Genomic DNA, 18,018 nt, shown 5'->3' with positions numbered 1-18,018 from the left:
TCACACACACCTCACACACAGGTTAGTGAAAACACACACACCCCTCACACCCACCTCACACAGGTTAGTGAAAACACACACACCCCTCACACCCACCTCACACACAGGTTAGTGAAAACACACACACCCCCCTCACACCCACCTCACACACAGGTTAGTGAAAACACACACACCCCTCACACACACCTCACACACAGGTTAGTGAAAACACACACACCTCACACACAGGTTAGTGAAAACACACACACACCTCACACACAGGTTAGTGAAAACACACACACCCCTCACACACACCTCACACACAGGTTAGTGAAAACACACACACCCCTCACACCCACCTCACACACAGGTTAGTGAAAACACACACACCCCTCACACCCACCTCACACACAGGTTAGTGAAAACACACACACCCCTCACACCCACCTCACACACAGGTTATGAAAACACACACACCCCTCACACACACCTCACACACAGGTTAGTGAAAACACACACACCCCACACACACCTCACACACAGGTTAGTGAAAACACACCCACCTCACACACAGGTTAGTGAAAACACACACACCCCCTCACACCCACCTCACACACAGGTTAGTGAAAACACACCCACCTCACACACAGGTTAGTGAAAACACACACACCCCTCACACACACCTCACACACAGGTTAGTGAAAACACACACACACCTCACACCCACCTCACACACAGGTTAGTGAAAACACACACACACTTCACACACACACAGGTTAGTGAAAACACACACCCCTCACACCCACCTCACACCCACCTCACACACAGGTTAGTGAAAACACACACACACTTCACACACACAGGTTAGTGAAAACTCACACCCACCTCACACCCACCTCACACACAGGTTAGTGAAAACACACACCCCTCACACCCACCTCACACCCACCACACACACAGGTTAGTGAAAACACACACCCCTCACACCCACCTCACACACAGGTTAGTGAAAACACACACACCCCTCACACACACACCTCACACACAGGTTAGTGAAAACACACACACACCTCTCACACAGGTTAGTGAAAACACACACACACCTCTCACACAGGTTAGTGAAAACACACACACCCCTCACACACACACTCACACACAGGTTAGTGAAAACACACACACCCCTCACACACACACTCACACACAGGTTAGTGAAAACACACACACCCCTCACACACACACCTCACACACAGGTTAGTGAAAACTCACACCCACCTCACACAGGTTAGTGAAAACACACACCCCTCACACACACCTCACACACAGGTTAGTGAAAACACACACACCCCTCACACACACCTCACACACAGGTTAGTGAAAACACACACACCCCTCACACACACACCTCACACACAGGTTAGTGAAAACACACACACCCCTCACACACACACCTCACACACAGGTTAGTGAAAACTCACACCCACCTCACACACAGGTTAGTGAAAACACACACACCCCTCACACACACACTCACACACAGGTTAGTGAAAACACACACACCCCTCACACACACACCTCACACACAGGTTAGTGAAAACACACACACCCCTCACACACACACCTCACACAGGTTAGTGAAAACTCACACCCACCTCACACACAGGTTAGTGAAAACACACACACCCCTCACACACACACCTCACACACAGGTTAGTGAAAACACACACACCCCTCACACACACACCTCACACACAGGTTAGTGAAAACTCACACCCACCTCACACACAGGTTAGTGAAAACACACACCCCCCTCACACACACACCTCACACACAGGTTAGTGAAAACACACACACCCCTCACACACACACCTCACACACAGGTTAGTGAAAACACACACACCCCTCACACACACACCTCACACACAGGTTAGTGAAAACACACACACCCTCACACACACACCTCACACACAGGTTAGTGAAAACACACACACCCCACACACACACCTCACACACAGGTTAGTGAAAACACACACACCCCTCGCACACACACCTCACACACAGGTTAGTGAAAACACTGAATTGGTTAAATAAAGGTTGATCACCAGGTGTCTGTCCTCTACACCAGGTATGGAGGTCTCTCTCTCTCTAACCCCTGGTATCTGTCCTCTACCCCAGGTATGGAGGTCTCTCTCTCTAACCCCTGGTATCTGTCCTCTACACCAGGTATGGAGGTCTCTCTCTCTAACCCCTGGTATCTGTCCTCTACCCCAGGTATGGAGGTCTCTCTCTCTAACCCTGGTATCTGTCCTCTACCCCAGGTATGGAGGTCTCTCTCTCTCTAACCCTGGTATCTGTCCTCTACCCCAAGTATGGAGGTCTCTCTCTGTAACCCCAGGTATGGAGGTCTCTCTCTCTAACCCCTGGTATCTGTCCTCTACCCCAGGTATGGAGGTCTCTCTCTGTAACCCCAGGTATGGAGGTCTCTCTCTAACCCCTGGTATCTGTCCTCTACCCCAGGTATGGAGGTCTCTCTCTCTCTAACCCCAGGTATGGAGGTCTCTCTCTAACCCCTGGTATCTGTCCTCTACCCCAGGTATGGAGGTCTCTCCTAACCCCTGGTGTCTGTCCTCTACCCCAGGTATGGAGGTCTCTCTCTCTAACCCCAGGTATGGAGGTCTCTCTCTCTCTAACCCCTGGTATCTGTCCTCTACCCCAGGTATGGAGGTCTCTCTCTCTCTCCTAACCCCTGGTATCTGTCCTCTACCCCAGGTATGGAGGTCTCTCTCTCTAACCCCTGGTATCTGTCCTCTACCCCAAGTATGGAGGTCTCTCTCTCTAACCCCTGGTGTCTGTCCTCTACCCCAGGTATGGAGGTCTCTCTAACCCCAGGTATGGAGGTCTCTCTCTCTAACCCCTGGTATCTGTCCTCTACCCCAGGTATGGAGGTCTCTCTCTAACCCCAGGTATCTGTCCTCTACCCCAGGTATGGAGGTCTCTCTCTCTAACCCCTGGTATCTGTCCTCTACCCCAGGTATGGAGGTCTCTCTCTCTAACCCCAGGTATCTGTCCTCTACCCCAGGTATGGAGGTCTCTCTCTCTAACCCCAGGTATCTGTCCTCTACCCCAGGTATGGAGGTCTCTCTCTAACCCCAGGTATGGAGGTCTCTCTAACCCCTGGTGTCTGTCCTCTACCCCAGGTATGGAGGTCTCTCTCTCTCTCCCAGGTATGGAGGTCTCTCTCTCTAACCCCTGGTATCTGTCCTCTACCCCAGGTATGGAGGTCTCTCTCTCTAACCCCAGGTATGGAGGTCTCTCTAACCCCTGGTATCTGTCCTCTACCCCAGGTATGGAGGTCTCTCTCTCTAACCCCAGGTATGGAGGTCTCTCTAACCCCTGGTATCTGTCCTCTACCCCAGGTATGGAGGTCTCTCTCTAACCCCAGGTATGGAGGTCTCTCTCTCTAACCCCTGGTATCTGTCCTCTACCCCAGGTATGGAGGTCTCTCTCTCTAACCCCTGGTGTCTGTCCTCTACCCCAGGTATGGAGGTCTCTCTCTCTCTAACCCCAGGTATCTGTCCTCTACCCCAGGTATGGAGGTCTCTCTAACCCCAGGTATGGAGGTCTCTCTAACCCCTGGTGTCTGTCCTCTACCCCAGGTATGGAGGTCTCTCTCTCTAACCCCAGGTATGGAGGTCTCTCTAACCCCTGGTGTCTGTCCTCTACCCCAGGTATGGAGCGAGAGAGGAAGGTCAGCATGCGTCTTCACCGTGGAGCTCCTGTCAACATCTCCTCCTCAGACCTGACGGGACGACAGGACTCACGCATGTCCACCTCACAGGTTAGACACACACACACACACAACACAACACCCTGCATGTCCACCTCACAGGTTAGACACAACACAACACCCTGTATGTCCACCTCACAGGTTAGACACACACACACACACAGACACAGACACAGACACAACACCCTGTATGTCAACCTCACAGGTTAGACACACACACACACACAACACAACACCCTGCATGTCCACCTCACAGGTTAGACACAACACAACACCCTGTATGTCCACCTCACAGGTTAGACACACACACACACACACACAGACACAACACCCTGTATGTCAACCTCACAGGTTAGACACACACACACACACTCTGTGAATAAGCAGTGAAATGGCTGCAGGAGAGAGAAAAGGGGGATTTTGACTCTATATTCTGTGCTTGTTCATATCATTTGGTCTAAACAAGGCAGCTCTCCAATCAAAGAATCTGTGAACATCTAGCTAGTTTATACAGACCCTCATGACGAACAGTCACTGGCACGGTAGGTGTGTGACTGGTAACACCATATGGGCTAAGCTGGCTGTCATGCTGTGTCGTGCTAATATTATGGGGTTTATGAAGGTCTAGGACGGGTTACCACGGTAACTAATAATTCATTTGTTTTTATTTTTCAACAAAATGGGTGTCCAAGATTCATAATCGTACACTACATGATCAAAAGTATGTGGACACCTGCTCGTCAAACATTCCATTCCAAAATCATGGGCATTAATATGGAGTTGGTCCCCCCTTTGCTGCTATAACAGCCTCCACTCTTCTGGGAAGGCTTTCCACTAGATGTTGGAACACTGCTGCTATAATAGCCTCCACTCTTCCGGGAAGGCTTTCCACTAGATGTTGGAACATTGCTGCTATAACAGCCTCCAGTCTTCTGGGAAGGCTTTCCACTAGATGTTGGAACACTGCTGCTATAACAGCCTCCACTCTTCTGGGAAGGCTTTCCACTAGATGTTGGACCAATGCTGCTATAACAGCCTCCACTCTTCTGGGAAGGCTTTCCACTAGATGTTGGAACATTGCTGCTATAACAGCCTCCACTCTTCTGGGAAGGCTTTCCACTAGATGTTGGAACATTGCTGCTATAACAGCCTGCACTCTTCTGGGAAGGCTTTCCACTAGATGTTGGAACATTGCTGCTATAACAGCCTCCACTCTTCTGGGAAGGCTTTCCACTAGATGTTGGTACATTGCTGTGGGGATTTGCTTCCATTGACCCATGAGCATGAATGATGTTGAGTGATTTGGCCTGACTCGCAGTCGACGTTCCAATTCATCCCAAAGGTGTTTGATGGAGTTGAGGTCAGGGCTTTGTGCAGGCCAGTTAAGTTCTTCCACACCGATCTCGAGAAACCATTTCTGTATGGACCTGGTCAACAAATATTGACTCTTTGCATCAACTTCATGTAATTGTCAATAAAAGCCTTTGACACTTATGAAATGCTTGTAAATATACTTCAGTATTCCGTAGTAACATCTGACAAAAAATATCTAAAGACACTGAAGCAGCAAACTTTGTGGAAATTAATATTTGTCATTCTCAAACCTTTTGGCCACGACTGAAAAATGTAATTGGATGCTGTAGTGTTAAGATTTCCCTTCACTGTAATAACTAAGGGGCCGAGCCTGAACCATGAAAAACAGCCCCAGACCATTATTCCTCCTCCACCAAACTTTACAGTTGGCACTATGCATTGGGGCAGGTAGCGTTCTCCTGGCATCCGCCAAACCCAGATTCATCCGTCGAACTGCCAAATGGTGAATCGTAATTCATCACTCCAGAGACCGTGTTTCCACTGCTCCAGAGACTAATGGCTGTGAGCTTTACACCCCTCCAGCTGACGCTTGGTACTGTGCACGGTGATCTTAGGCTTGTGTGTGGCTGCTCAGCCATGGAAACCCATTTCATGAAGCTCCCGATGAACAGTTATTGTGCTGACGTTGCTTCCAGAGACAGTTTGGAACTCTGTAGTCAGAGTTGCAACTGAGGACAGATGATTTTTGTGCGTGTCAGCACTCAGCGGTCCCGTTCTGTTAGCTTGTGTGGTCTACCACTTCGCTGCTGAGCCGTTGTTGCTCCTCGACCTTTCCACTTCACGATAACAGCACTTACAGTTGACCAGGGAACCTCTAGCAGAGCAGAAATTCAACTAACTGACTTGTTGGAAAGGTGGCATCCTATGACGGTGTCACGTTGAAAGTCACTGAGCTCTTCAGTACGGGCCATTCTACTGCCAATGTTTGTCTATGGAGATTGCATGGCTGTGTGCTCGATTTTATACACCTGTCAGCGCCGGGTGTGGCTGAAATAGATTAATCCACTAATTTGAAGGGGTGTCCACATACTTTTGTGTGTGTATATAGTGTATTGAATGGAGATGAACAAAAGGTCTCTCCTATATAAGTTTGGTGCAGAAACCACTCCAGCACATTTCAACCTCCATCTAATACTGATACCCTACTACACTTCTCTTCACATTTTAGAAACATTTAGACATCTTCGCTTCTTTATAGCATCTTTTAGTAATGTGCTGCCAGACAATTCTCGTCCTGTTTTTCCCTCCTAACGAGGTTGGTCCACCACAACAGCACTGTTCAACCTCTAACTGTATTCTCCTAATAGTCACACATCTTGGCTTCTTCATAGCATCTTTTAGTAATGTGCTGCCAGACAATTCTCGTCCTGTTTTTCCCTCCTAACGAGTTGGTCCACCACAACAGCACTGTTCAACCTCTAACTGTATTCTCCTAATAGTCACACATCTTGGCTTCTTCATAGCATCTTTTTTTGGTCGCTTGTCAAATGGAACCCTAATCCCTCTATGGTGCACTACTAGGACACTGGTTAAAAGTATTGTACGATACTGTGCATTCGGACAGTATTCACACCCTGGACTTTTTCCACATTTTGTTACGTTACAGCCTTTTGATGAAATGGATTAAATTGTTGTTGTTTTTCTTCATTAATCTACACACAATACCCCGTAATGACATCACGACGCCCCGTAATGACATCACGATACCCCGTAATGACATCGCGACACCCCTAATGACATCACGACACCCCCTAATGACATCACGATACCCGTAATGACATCACGATACCCCGTAATGACATCACGACACCCGTAATGACATCACGACAGCCCGTAATGACATCACGACACCCCGTAATGACATCGCGACACCCGTAATGACATCGCGACACCCCGTAATGACATCGCGACACCCCTTAATGACATCGCGACACCCGTAATGACATCGCGACACCCCGTAATGACATCGCGACACCCCCTAATGACATCGCGACACCCCCGTAATGACATCACGATACCCCCGTAATGACATCACGATACCCCGTAATGACATCACGATACCCGTAATGACATCGCGACACCCCGTAATGACATCGCGACACCCCGTAATGACATCGCGACACCCCGTAATGACATCGCGACACCCCCGTAATGACATCACGACACCCCGTAATGACATCACGACACCCGTAATGACATCACGACACCCCGTAATGACAAAGCAATTTTCATAAGTATTCAGACCCTTTTACTCAGTACTTTGTTGAAGTGACTTTGGCAGTGATTACAGCTTTGAGTCTTCTTGGGGTACGACACTACAAACTTGGCACACCTGTATTTGGGGAGTTTCTCCCGTGACTCTGGAGATCCTGTCAAGCTCTGTCAGGTTGATGGGGAGCGTCGCTGCACAGCTATCTTCAGGTCTCTCCAGAGATGTGTGATCGGATTCAAGTCCGGGCTCTGGCTGGGCCACTCAAGGACATTCAGAGACTTGTCCCGAAGCCACTCCTGTGTTGCCTTGGCTGTGTGCTTAGGGTCGTTGTCCTGTTGGAAGGTGAACCTTCGCCCCAGTCTGAGGTCCTGATCTCTCTGGAGCAGGTTTTCATCGAGGATTTATCCGTACTTTGCTCTGTTCATATTTCCTCAATCCTGACTAGACTCCTAGTTCCTGCCGCTGAAAAACATCCCCACAGCATGATGCTGCCACCACCATGCTTCACCGTAGATGGTGCCAGGTTTCCTCCAGATGTGAAGCTTGGCATTCAGTCCAAAGACTTCAATCTTGGTTTCATCAGATCAGAGAATCTTGTTTTTTTTGTGGTCTGAGAGTCTTTAGGTGCCTTTTGGCAAACTCTAAACGGGCTGTCATGTGCCTTTCACTGAGGAGTGGCTTCCATCTGGCCACCACCATAAAGGCCTGATTGGTGGAGTGCTGCAGAGATGGTTGTCCTTCTAGAAGGTTTTCTCCCATCTCCACAGAGGAACTTTGGAGCTCTGTCAGAGTGACTATCGGGGTCTTGGTCACCTCCCTGACCAAGGCCCTTCTTCCCAGACTCTTCAGTTTGGCCGGGCAGCCAGCTCTCGGAAGAGTCTTGGTGGTTCCAAACTTCTTCCATTTAAGAATAATGGAGGCCACTGTGTTCTTGGGCACCTTCAATGCTGCAGAAATATTTTGGTACCCTTCCCCAGAACCGTGCCTCGACACAATCCTGTCTCTGAGCGCTAAGGACACCCTTCCACCTCATGGCTTGGTTTTTGCTCTGACATGCACTGTCAACTGTAGGACCTTTATATAGACAGGTGTGTGCCTTTTCCAAATCATGTCCAATCAATAGAAGTTGTAGAAACATCTCAAGGATGATCAATGGAAACAGGATGCACCTGAGCTCAATTTCGAATCTGAATACTTATGTAAATAAGGTATTTTTTGTTTTTGTGTCTTCGTCATTAATGGGTAGATTGATGAGGAACACAATTTAATCCGTTTTAGAATAAGAGTAACGTAACAAAATGTGTATAAAGGGGAAGGTGTCTGAATACTCCCTGAATGTACTGTATGTGGAATAGGATCCCATTTGGAACACGCCTCTAGGTGATGTGCTATTAGCCAGTTGTAGTGTTGTTTTACCTCACACTCGGTTGTCTCCCCCACCGCCCACCGCCCCCTCTGAATGTACTGTATGTGGAATAGGATCCCATTTGGAACACGCCTCTAGGTGATGTGCTATTAGCCAGTTGTAGTGTTGTTTTACCTCACACTCGGTTGTCTCCCCCACCGCCCCTCTGAATGTACTGTATGTGGAATAGGATCCCATTTGGAACACGCCTCTAGGTGATGTGCTATTAGCCAGTTGTAGTGTTGTTTTACCTCACACTCGTTGTCTCCCCCCCACCGCCCCTCTGAATGTACTGTATGTGGAATAGGATCCCATTTGGAACACGCCTCTAGGTGATGTGCTATTAGCCAGTTGTAGTGTTGTTTTACCTCACACTCGGTTGTCTCCCCCCACCGCCCCCCCCTCTGAATGTACTGTATGTGGAATAGGATCCCATTTGGAACACACCTCTAGGTGATGTTCTATTAGCCAGTTGTAGTGTTGTTTTACCTCACACTCGGTTGTCTCCGCCCCCTCAATGTACTGTATGTGGAATAGGATCCCATTTGGAACACGCCTAGGTGATGTTCTATTAGCCAGTTGTAGTGTTGTTTTACCTCACACTCGGTTGTCTCCGCCCCCTCAATGTACTGTATGTGGAATAGGATCCCATTTGGAACACGCCTCTAGGTGATGTTCTATTAGCCAGTTGTAGTGTTGTTTTACCTCACACTCGGTTGTCTCCCCTCCTCCTCTCACCAACTCAGAATAGCATTTCCTTCGACCATCATCTGAGAAAGTAGCAGCTCGTCACGTCCTGGTGTGAACGGCTGGCATCCCAAATGGCACCCCTATTCACTATGTCGTGCACTACTTTTGACCAGGCCCTATAGAGGTAGTGGTCCGGGGAAGTAGTGCACTATAATATAGGGGAAAGGGTGCCATTTTGGACACCGTAATGTTAGGTAAGAGTGTGGGTGTAGGTGTCCCTTCAACGCTAATCCCCTCCCTGGAGAGATGTCTATAGGCTGAAGGCATCCGCGGGCTACTGGTCCACACTGGGGTTTCTTCAATGAAGTGTTTGTTGTCATTCAATGAGCGAGAAAGAGAGAGAGAGAGAGAGAGAGGATGACTCATGTTCTTTTCATGCACATTTCTTTCATTGAGCAATACTCCACCGATCTTAGATGTGAAGTTACACGACTAAGAACTACTTGGCACAAAAAAAACTTCAATTTATGACATCTCAAATTAAATCTGGCTACGGCGTCTCGAGTTGGACAAACAGTACTGTTGCCGCTTTTTTTTCTCGTTATTCAAGCAAAGGTTTTTTAAGGGAGTTATGTGAGCACACTCGTTGGGTTCAGCTGAGTTCAGCGAGGCTCCAGATGAACGGAAGCATGCTGATGCCTTTAGGCTGCGTCTTGATAGCCTGAAGACTATTTAAACCCCCCCATATAAATATCTACGGGTTAGGCTGAGTCTTGATAGCCTGAAGACTATTTAAACCCCCCCATATAAATATCTACGGGTTAGGCTGAGTCTTGATAGCCTGAAGACTATTTAAACCCCCCCCCCCATATAAATATCTACGGGTTAGGCTACGTCTTGATAGCCTGAAGACTATTTAAACCCCCCCCCCTCCCATATAAATATCTACGGGTTAGGCTACGTCTTGATAGTCTAAAGACTATTTAACCCCCCCCCCCTCCCATATAAATATCTATGGGTTAGGCTACGTCTTGATAGCCTGAAGACTATTTAAACCCCCCTCCCATATAAATATCTACGGGTTAGGCTACGTCTTGATAGTCTAAAGACTATTTAACCCCCCCCTCCCATATAAATATCTATGGGTTAGGCTACGTCTTGATAGCCTGAAGACCATTTAACCCCCCCCCCCATATAAATATCTATGGGTGAGGCTACGTCTTGATAGTGTAAAGACTATTTAATCCCCCCCCCATATAAATATCTATGGGTTAGGCTACCTCTTGATAGTCTAAAGATTATTTAACCCCCCTAACACCACCCCCCCTTATGTAAATATCTATGGGTTAGGCTACGTCTTGATAGTCTATAGACTATTTAACCCCCCCATATAAATATCTATGGGTTAGGCTACGTCTTGATCGTCTAAAGACTATTTAACACCCCCCCCCCCCCCCCCATATAAATATCAATGGGTTAGACTACGTCTTGATAGTCTAAAGACTATTTAACCCCCCCCACCCCCCTATATAAATATCTATGGTTTAGGCTACGTCTTGATAGTCTAAAGACTATTTAACCCCCAGTTAAGAACAGTTAAGAACAAAATCTTATTTACAATGACGGCCTAGGAACAGTAGGTTGACTCCCTGTTCAGGGGCAGAACGACAGATATTTACTTTGTCAGCTCGGGATTCGATATAGCAACCTTTCAGTTTCTGGCCCAATGCTCTAACCACTAGGCTACCCTGCCTCGAACCACTAGGCGACCCTGCCTCTAACCACTAGGCGACCCTGCCTCGAACCACTAGGCTACCCTGCCTCTAACCACTAGGCTACCCTGCCTCTAACCACTAGGCGACCCTGCCTCGAACCACTAGGTTACCCTGCCTCGAACCACTAGGCTACCCTGCCTCGAACCACTAGGCGACCCTGCCTCGAACCACTAGGCGACCCTGCCTCGAACCACTAGGTTACCCTGCCTCTAACCACTAGGCTACCCTGCCTCTAACCACTAGGCTACCCTGCCTCTAACCACTAGGCTACCCTGCCTCTAACCACTAGGCTACCCTGCCTCTAACCACTAGGCTACCCTGCCTCTAACCACTAGGCTACCCTGCCTCTGACCACTAGGCTACCCTGACCCTAACCACTAGGCTACCCTGCCCTAACCACTAGGCTACCCTGCCTCTAACCACTAGGCTACCCTGCCTCTAACCACTAGGCTACCCTGCCTCTAACCACTAGGCTACCCTGCCTCTAACCACTAGGCTACCCTGCCTCTGACCACTAGGCTACCCTGCCTCTAACCACTACCACTAGGCTACCCTGCCTCTAACCACTACCACTAGGTTACCCTGCCTCTGACCACTAGGCTACCCTGCCTCTAACCACTAGGCTACCCTGACTCTAACCACTAGGCTACCCTGCCTCTAACCACTAGGCTACCCTGCCTCGAACCACTAGGCTACCCTGCCTCTAACCACTACCACTAGGCTACCCTGCCTCTAACCACTACCACTAGGCTACCCTGCCTCTAACCACTACCACTAGGCTACCCTGCCTCTAACCACTGCCACTAGGCTACCCTGCCTCTGACCACTAGGCTACCCTGCCTCTAACCACTAGGTTACCCTGCCTCTAACCACTAGGCTCCCCTGCCTCTAACCACTAGGCTCCCCTGCCTCTGACCACTAGGCTACCCTGCCTCTGACCACTAGGCTACCCTGCCTCTGACCACTAGGCTCCCCTGCCGCACCACTGCATGTTCAGTTCGACTCTCTTCCTGTCTAGAGTCATAATCACTCTCCTCTAGTCAAGTTCATACATCCTTCAATCAGCTTATAGAAAGACCATGATGTTTGTGACAACAGTGTCTGTTTTGGTTCTTTTGTTCTCTCTGTCACTCATGGCCCATTTTCGCCCTCTAGTGGAGGGAGGCCACATTACAGCCCAGCCTCAGTCCTCTCCACAATCCTGTTGCTTATCAAATCACATGTTATTGGTCACATATTTAATAGATGTTATTGGTCACATATTTAATAGATGTTATTGGTCACATATTTAATAGATGTTATTGGTCACATATTTAACAGATATTGGTCACATACACATATTTAATAGATGTTATTGGTCACATACACATATTTAATAGATGTTGTTGGTCACATATTTAATAGATGTTGTTGGTCACATATTTAATAGATGTTATTGGTCACATATTTAATAGCTGTTATTGGTCACATATTTAATAGATGTTATTGGTCACATATTTAATAGATGTTGTTGGTCACATATTTAATAGATGTTGTTGGTCACATATTTAATAGATGTTATTGGTCACATATTTAATAGCTGTTATTGGTCACATATTTAATAGATGTTATTGGTCACATATTTAACAGATGTTGTTGGTCACATATTTAACAGATGTTATTGGTCACATATTTAATAGATGTTATTGTTCACATATTTAATAGATGTTATTGGTCACATATTTAATAGATGTTATTGGTCACATATTTAATAGATGTTATTGGTCACATATTTAATAGATGTTATTGGTCACATTTAATAGATGTTGTTGGTCACATATTTAACAGATGTTATTGGTCACATATTTAATAGATGTTATTGGTCACATATTTAACAGATGTTATTGGTCACATATTTAATAGATGTTGTTGGTCACATATTTAATAGATGTTATTGGTCACATATTTAATAGATGTTATTGGTCACATATTTAATAGATGTTATTGGTCACATATTTAATAGATGTTATTGGTCACATATTTAATAGATGTTATTGGTCACATACACATATTTAATAGATGTTATTGGTCACATATTTAATAGATGTTGTTGGTCACATATTTAATAGATATTGTTGTCACATATTTAATAGATGTTATTGGTCACATATTTAATAGATGTTATTGGTCACATATTTAATAGATGTTATTGGTCACATATTTAATAGATGTTGTTGGTCACATATTTAATAGATGTTGTTGGTCACATATTTAATAGATGTTATTGGTCACATACACATATTTAATAGATGTTGTTGGTCACATATTTAACAGATGGTATTGGCCCATACACATATTTAATAGATATTGTTGTTCACATATTTAACGGATGTTATTGGTCACATACACACATTTAACAGATGTTATTGGTCACATATTTAACAGATGGTATTGGCCCATACACATATTTAATAGATATTGTTGTTCACATATTTAACAGATGTTATTGGTCACATACACACATTTAACAGATGTTATTGGTCACATATTTAACAGATGGTATTGGCCCATACACATATTTAATAGATATTGTTGTTCACATATTTAACAGATGTTATTGGTCACATACACACATTTAACAGATGTTGTTGGTCACATATTTAACAGATGGTATTGGCCCATACACATATTTAATAGATATTGTTGTTCACATATTTAACAGATGTTATTGGTCACATACACACATTTAACAGATGTTGTTGGTCACATATTTAACAGATGTTGTTGTTCACATATTTAACAGATGTTGTTGTTCACATATTTAACAGATGTTGTTGTTCACATATTTAACAGATGTTATTGGTCACATATTTAACAGATGTTATTGGTCACATACACACATTTAACAGATGTTGTTGGTCACATATTTAACAGATGTTGTTGTTCACATATTTAACAGATGTTATTGGTCACATATTTAACAGATGTTATTGGTCACAGACACCTATTTAGTAGATGTTATTGCTGCTTAGGAGCTAGAAGCACATCTGCCCTAGTGGTCTCCCGAGTGTCGCAGCGGTCTGTAGTGAGGCCTCACTACAGACACTCTGGTTCGATTCCAGGTTGTATCGTAACCGGTTGTGATTGGGAGTCCCATAGGGCGGCGCACAATTGTCCCAGCATCGTCCGGGTTTGGCCGGTGTAGGCCGTCGTTGTAAATACGAATTTGGTTAGAATATTTGTAAAAATGCCCCACATCAGCTTCTATCTCAAGGTCATCAGACTGTTAAATAGCCATCACTGGCCGTTTCCACCCAGTTATGTAACCCTGCACATTAGAGGCTGCTGCCCCATTTATATAGACTTGAAATCAGTGGCCACTCTAATAATGGAACACTGGTCACTTTAATAATGGAACACTGGTCACTTTAATAATGGAACACTGGTCACTTTAATAATGGAACACTGGTCACTTTAATAATGGAACACTGGTCACTTTAATAATGGAACACTGGTCACTTTAATAATGGAACACTGGTCACTTTAATAATGGAACACTGGTCACTTTAATAATGGAACACTGGTCACCTTAATAATGGAACACTGGTCACTTTAATAATGGAACACTGGTCACTTTAATAATGGAACACTGGTCACTTTAATAATGGAACACTGGTCACTTTAATAATGGAACACTGGTCACTTTAATAATGGAACACTGGTCACTTTAATAATGGAACACTGGTCACTTTAATAATGGAACACTGGTCACTTTAATAATGGAACACTGGTCACTTTAATAATGGAACACTGGTCACTTTAATAATATAGCCTGGTCCCAGGTCTGTCGTCTGTCTCCTATAGCCTGGTCCCAGGTCTGTCGTCTCCTTCTATAGCCTGGTCCCAGCTCTGTCGCCTCCTCCCAGCTCTGTCGTCTCCTTCTATAGCCTGGTCCCAGATCTGTCGTCTCCTTCTATAGCCTGGTCCCAGCTCTGTCGTCTCCTCCTATAGCCTGGTCCCGGGTCTGTCGTCTCCTTCTATAGCCTGGTCCCAGCTCTGTCGTCTCCTCCTATAGCCTGGTCCCAGCTCTGTCGTCTCCTTCTATAGCCTGGTCCCAGGTCTGTCGTCTCCTCCTATAGCCTGGTCCCAGCTCTGTCGTCTCCTCCTATAGCCTGGTCCCAGGTCTGTCGTCTGTCTCCTATAGCCTGGTCCCAGCTCTGTCGTCTCCTTCTATAGCCTGGTCCCGGGTCTGTCGTCTCCTCCTATAGCCTGGTCCCAGGTCTGTCGTCTGTCTCCTATAGCCTGGTCCCAGCTCTGTCGTCTCCTCCTATAGCCTGGTCCCAGCTCTGTCGTCTCCTTCTATAGCCTGGTCCCAGCTCTGTCGTCTCCTTCTATAGCCTGGTCCCAGGTCTGTCGTCTCCTTCATAGCCTGGTCCCAGGTCTGTCGTCTCCTTCTATAGCCTGGTCCCGGGTCTGTCGTCTCCTCCTATAGCCTGGTCCCGGGTCTGTCGTCTCCTTCTATAGCCTGGTCCCGGGTCTGTCGTCTGTCTCCTATAGCCTGGTCCCAGGTCTGTCGCTCCTTCTATAGCCTGGTCCCAGGTCTGTCGTCTCCTTCTATAGCCTGGTCCCGGGTCTGTCGTCTCCTCCTATAGCCTGGTCCCAGCTCTGTCGTCTCCTTCTATAGCCTGGTCCCAGGTCTGTCGTCTCCTCCTATAGCCTGGTCCCAGCTCTGTCGTCTGTCTCCTATAGCCTGGTCCCAGCTCTGTCGCTCTCCTTCTATAGCCTGGTCCCAGGTCTGTCATCTCCTCCTATAGCCTGGTCCCAGGTCTGTCGTCTGTCTCCTATAGCCTGGTCCCAGCTCTGTCGTCTCCTTCTATAGCCTGGTCCCAGGTCTGTCGTCTCCTCCTATAGCCTGGTCCCGGGTCTGTCGTCTCCTTCTATAGCCTGGTCCCAGGTCTGTCGTCTCCTCCTATAGCCTGGTCCCAGCTCTGTCGTCTCCTCCTATAGCCTGGTCCCAGGTCTGTCGTCTCCTCCTATAGCCTGGTCCCGGGTCTGTCGTCTGTCTCCTATAGCCTGGTCCCAGCTCTGTCGTCTCCTTCTATAGCCTGGTCCCAGGTCTGTCGTCTCCTATAGCCTGGTCCCAGGTCTGTCGTCTCCTCCTATAGCCTGGTCCCAGGTCTGTCGTCTCCTTCTATAGCCTGGTCCCAGGTCAGTTTGTGCTCCATTACAAGGTGTGCCAAGGAGTTGCCCTTATTAGGACAAACAGGCTGGCGCTCATATCAGACTCCAGAGAATTCTCTCTGAACATTCTGGAATGTTACACCTTGCCAAATAATGAGCTCCATCTCATTAATATTCCAGTCTATAGAATATGAATGTACTTAACCAGCACAGTGGTGAGACACTGAGTGGTGCTGTCTGGGAATGTGGATGTTATTGATCACTGTTGGTGCTGGCTGGCTGGCTGGCTGGCTGGCTGGCTGGCTGGCTGGCTGGCTGGCTGGCTGGCTGGCTGGCTGGCTGGCTGGCTGGCTGGCTGGCTGGCTGGCTGGCTGGCTGGCTGGCTGGCTGGCTGGCTGGCTGGCTGGCTGGCTGGCTGGCTGGCTGGCTGGCTGGCTGGCTGGCTGGCTGGCTGGCTGGCTGGCTGGCTGGCTGGCTGGCTGGCTGGCTGGCTGGCTGGCTGGCTGGCTGGCTGGCTGGCTGGCTGGCTGGCTGGCTGGCTGGCTGGCTGGCTGGCTGGCTGGCTGGCTGGCTGGCTGGCTGGCTGGCTGGCTGGCTGGCTGGCTGGCTGGCTGGCTGGCTGGCTGGCTGGCTGGCTGGCTGGCTGGCTGGCTGGCTGGCTGGCTGGCTGGCTGGCTGGCTGGCTGGCTGGCTGGCTGGCTGGCTCGCTCGCTCGCTCTATAACCTGGATGTTTGTAGACTATAGACTGTAATATCTGAGGGCTGTCCCTCCCTCCCTCATTGTGTTGTGTTCAACCTCTTAAATCAAGAAATCAACCAAGTCCCCTTTTTCTAATGTGTAATGTCACGATCTATGGCTACTGTACTAACTTCTCTGTCTCTCTGCCCTCTCTGTCGTCTCCAGGCTCTCTCTCGTGTCACCCCCAGTGGCCTCCAGTCAGCAGCCCCTCGATGAGTCCCTCTGTCCCCATCACCACCACCACCATCACCCTGGAGGGTTTAACCATGCACGGCCCTAACCATACAACACACACACCAACACACACACCAACACCTGGAGGACGTTACTGAAACAACCAGTCAACCCATCAGATGCCTGGACTCTTACACAATCAACCAATCAAAAGGCAGGACAAGGACCTCGTCATCCGCTAGCAACTCCATCCATCCAACCAGCCAATCAAACACACAGACTGATGCTCTGCCTCTTTGACATCAACGGATCTCTGCTACCAGTAACAAGCTCCATGCTGTTGTAACAGGGTGGACGACACACAAACACACACACACACACACACACACACACACACACACACACACACACACACACACACACACACACACGAATCAGAGCGTTCAGCCGTGCTCATCAGGGATGGAGGAGATGAGACTGGGATAGAGGAGGGAGAAACAAGAGAGGGGGAAGGAGGGATTATGTTGCCCCTGGCACAGCAGAACAGTCACTGCCCCCCCCACCCCCTCTGCTTTCTGGAACCCTGCGAGGACAATGCTTACGATGGGGAACACAGACCTGCTAATCACTTCTCTCCCTCATCCCTCCATCACTTCTCTCCCTCTCCTACTGCCATCACTTCTCTCCCTCTCTTCTACTCCATCACTTCTCTCCCTCTCCTCCTAC

At 47.8% G+C, this 18,018-nt stretch overlaps 1 protein-coding gene across 1 annotated transcript in view; it reads left to right on the top strand.

Annotated features, from left to right (window-relative positions):
- Positions 1–17,778, top strand: part of LOC135533104 (casein kinase I-like) — a 38,411-nt gene extending 20,633 nt beyond the window's left edge. The window contains exons 6-7 of the mRNA XM_064960507.1: positions 3,705–3,814; positions 17,284–17,778. Of these exons, the coding sequence (XP_064816579.1) occupies positions 3,705–3,814; positions 17,284–17,334 (161 nt within the window). The 3' untranslated portion in view covers positions 17,335–17,778. The remainder of the gene's footprint in view (positions 1–3,704; positions 3,815–17,283) is intronic.
- Positions 17,779–18,018: the final 240 nt, after the last annotated feature.

This window comes from Oncorhynchus masou, unplaced genomic scaffold (genome assembly GCF_036934945.1).
Source record: "Oncorhynchus masou masou isolate Uvic2021 unplaced genomic scaffold, UVic_Omas_1.1 unplaced_scaffold_2218, whole genome shotgun sequence".
Lineage (NCBI taxonomy): Eukaryota > Metazoa > Chordata > Actinopteri > Salmoniformes > Salmonidae > Oncorhynchus > Oncorhynchus masou.
This window is presented reverse-complemented; position numbering and strand designations above follow the sequence as displayed.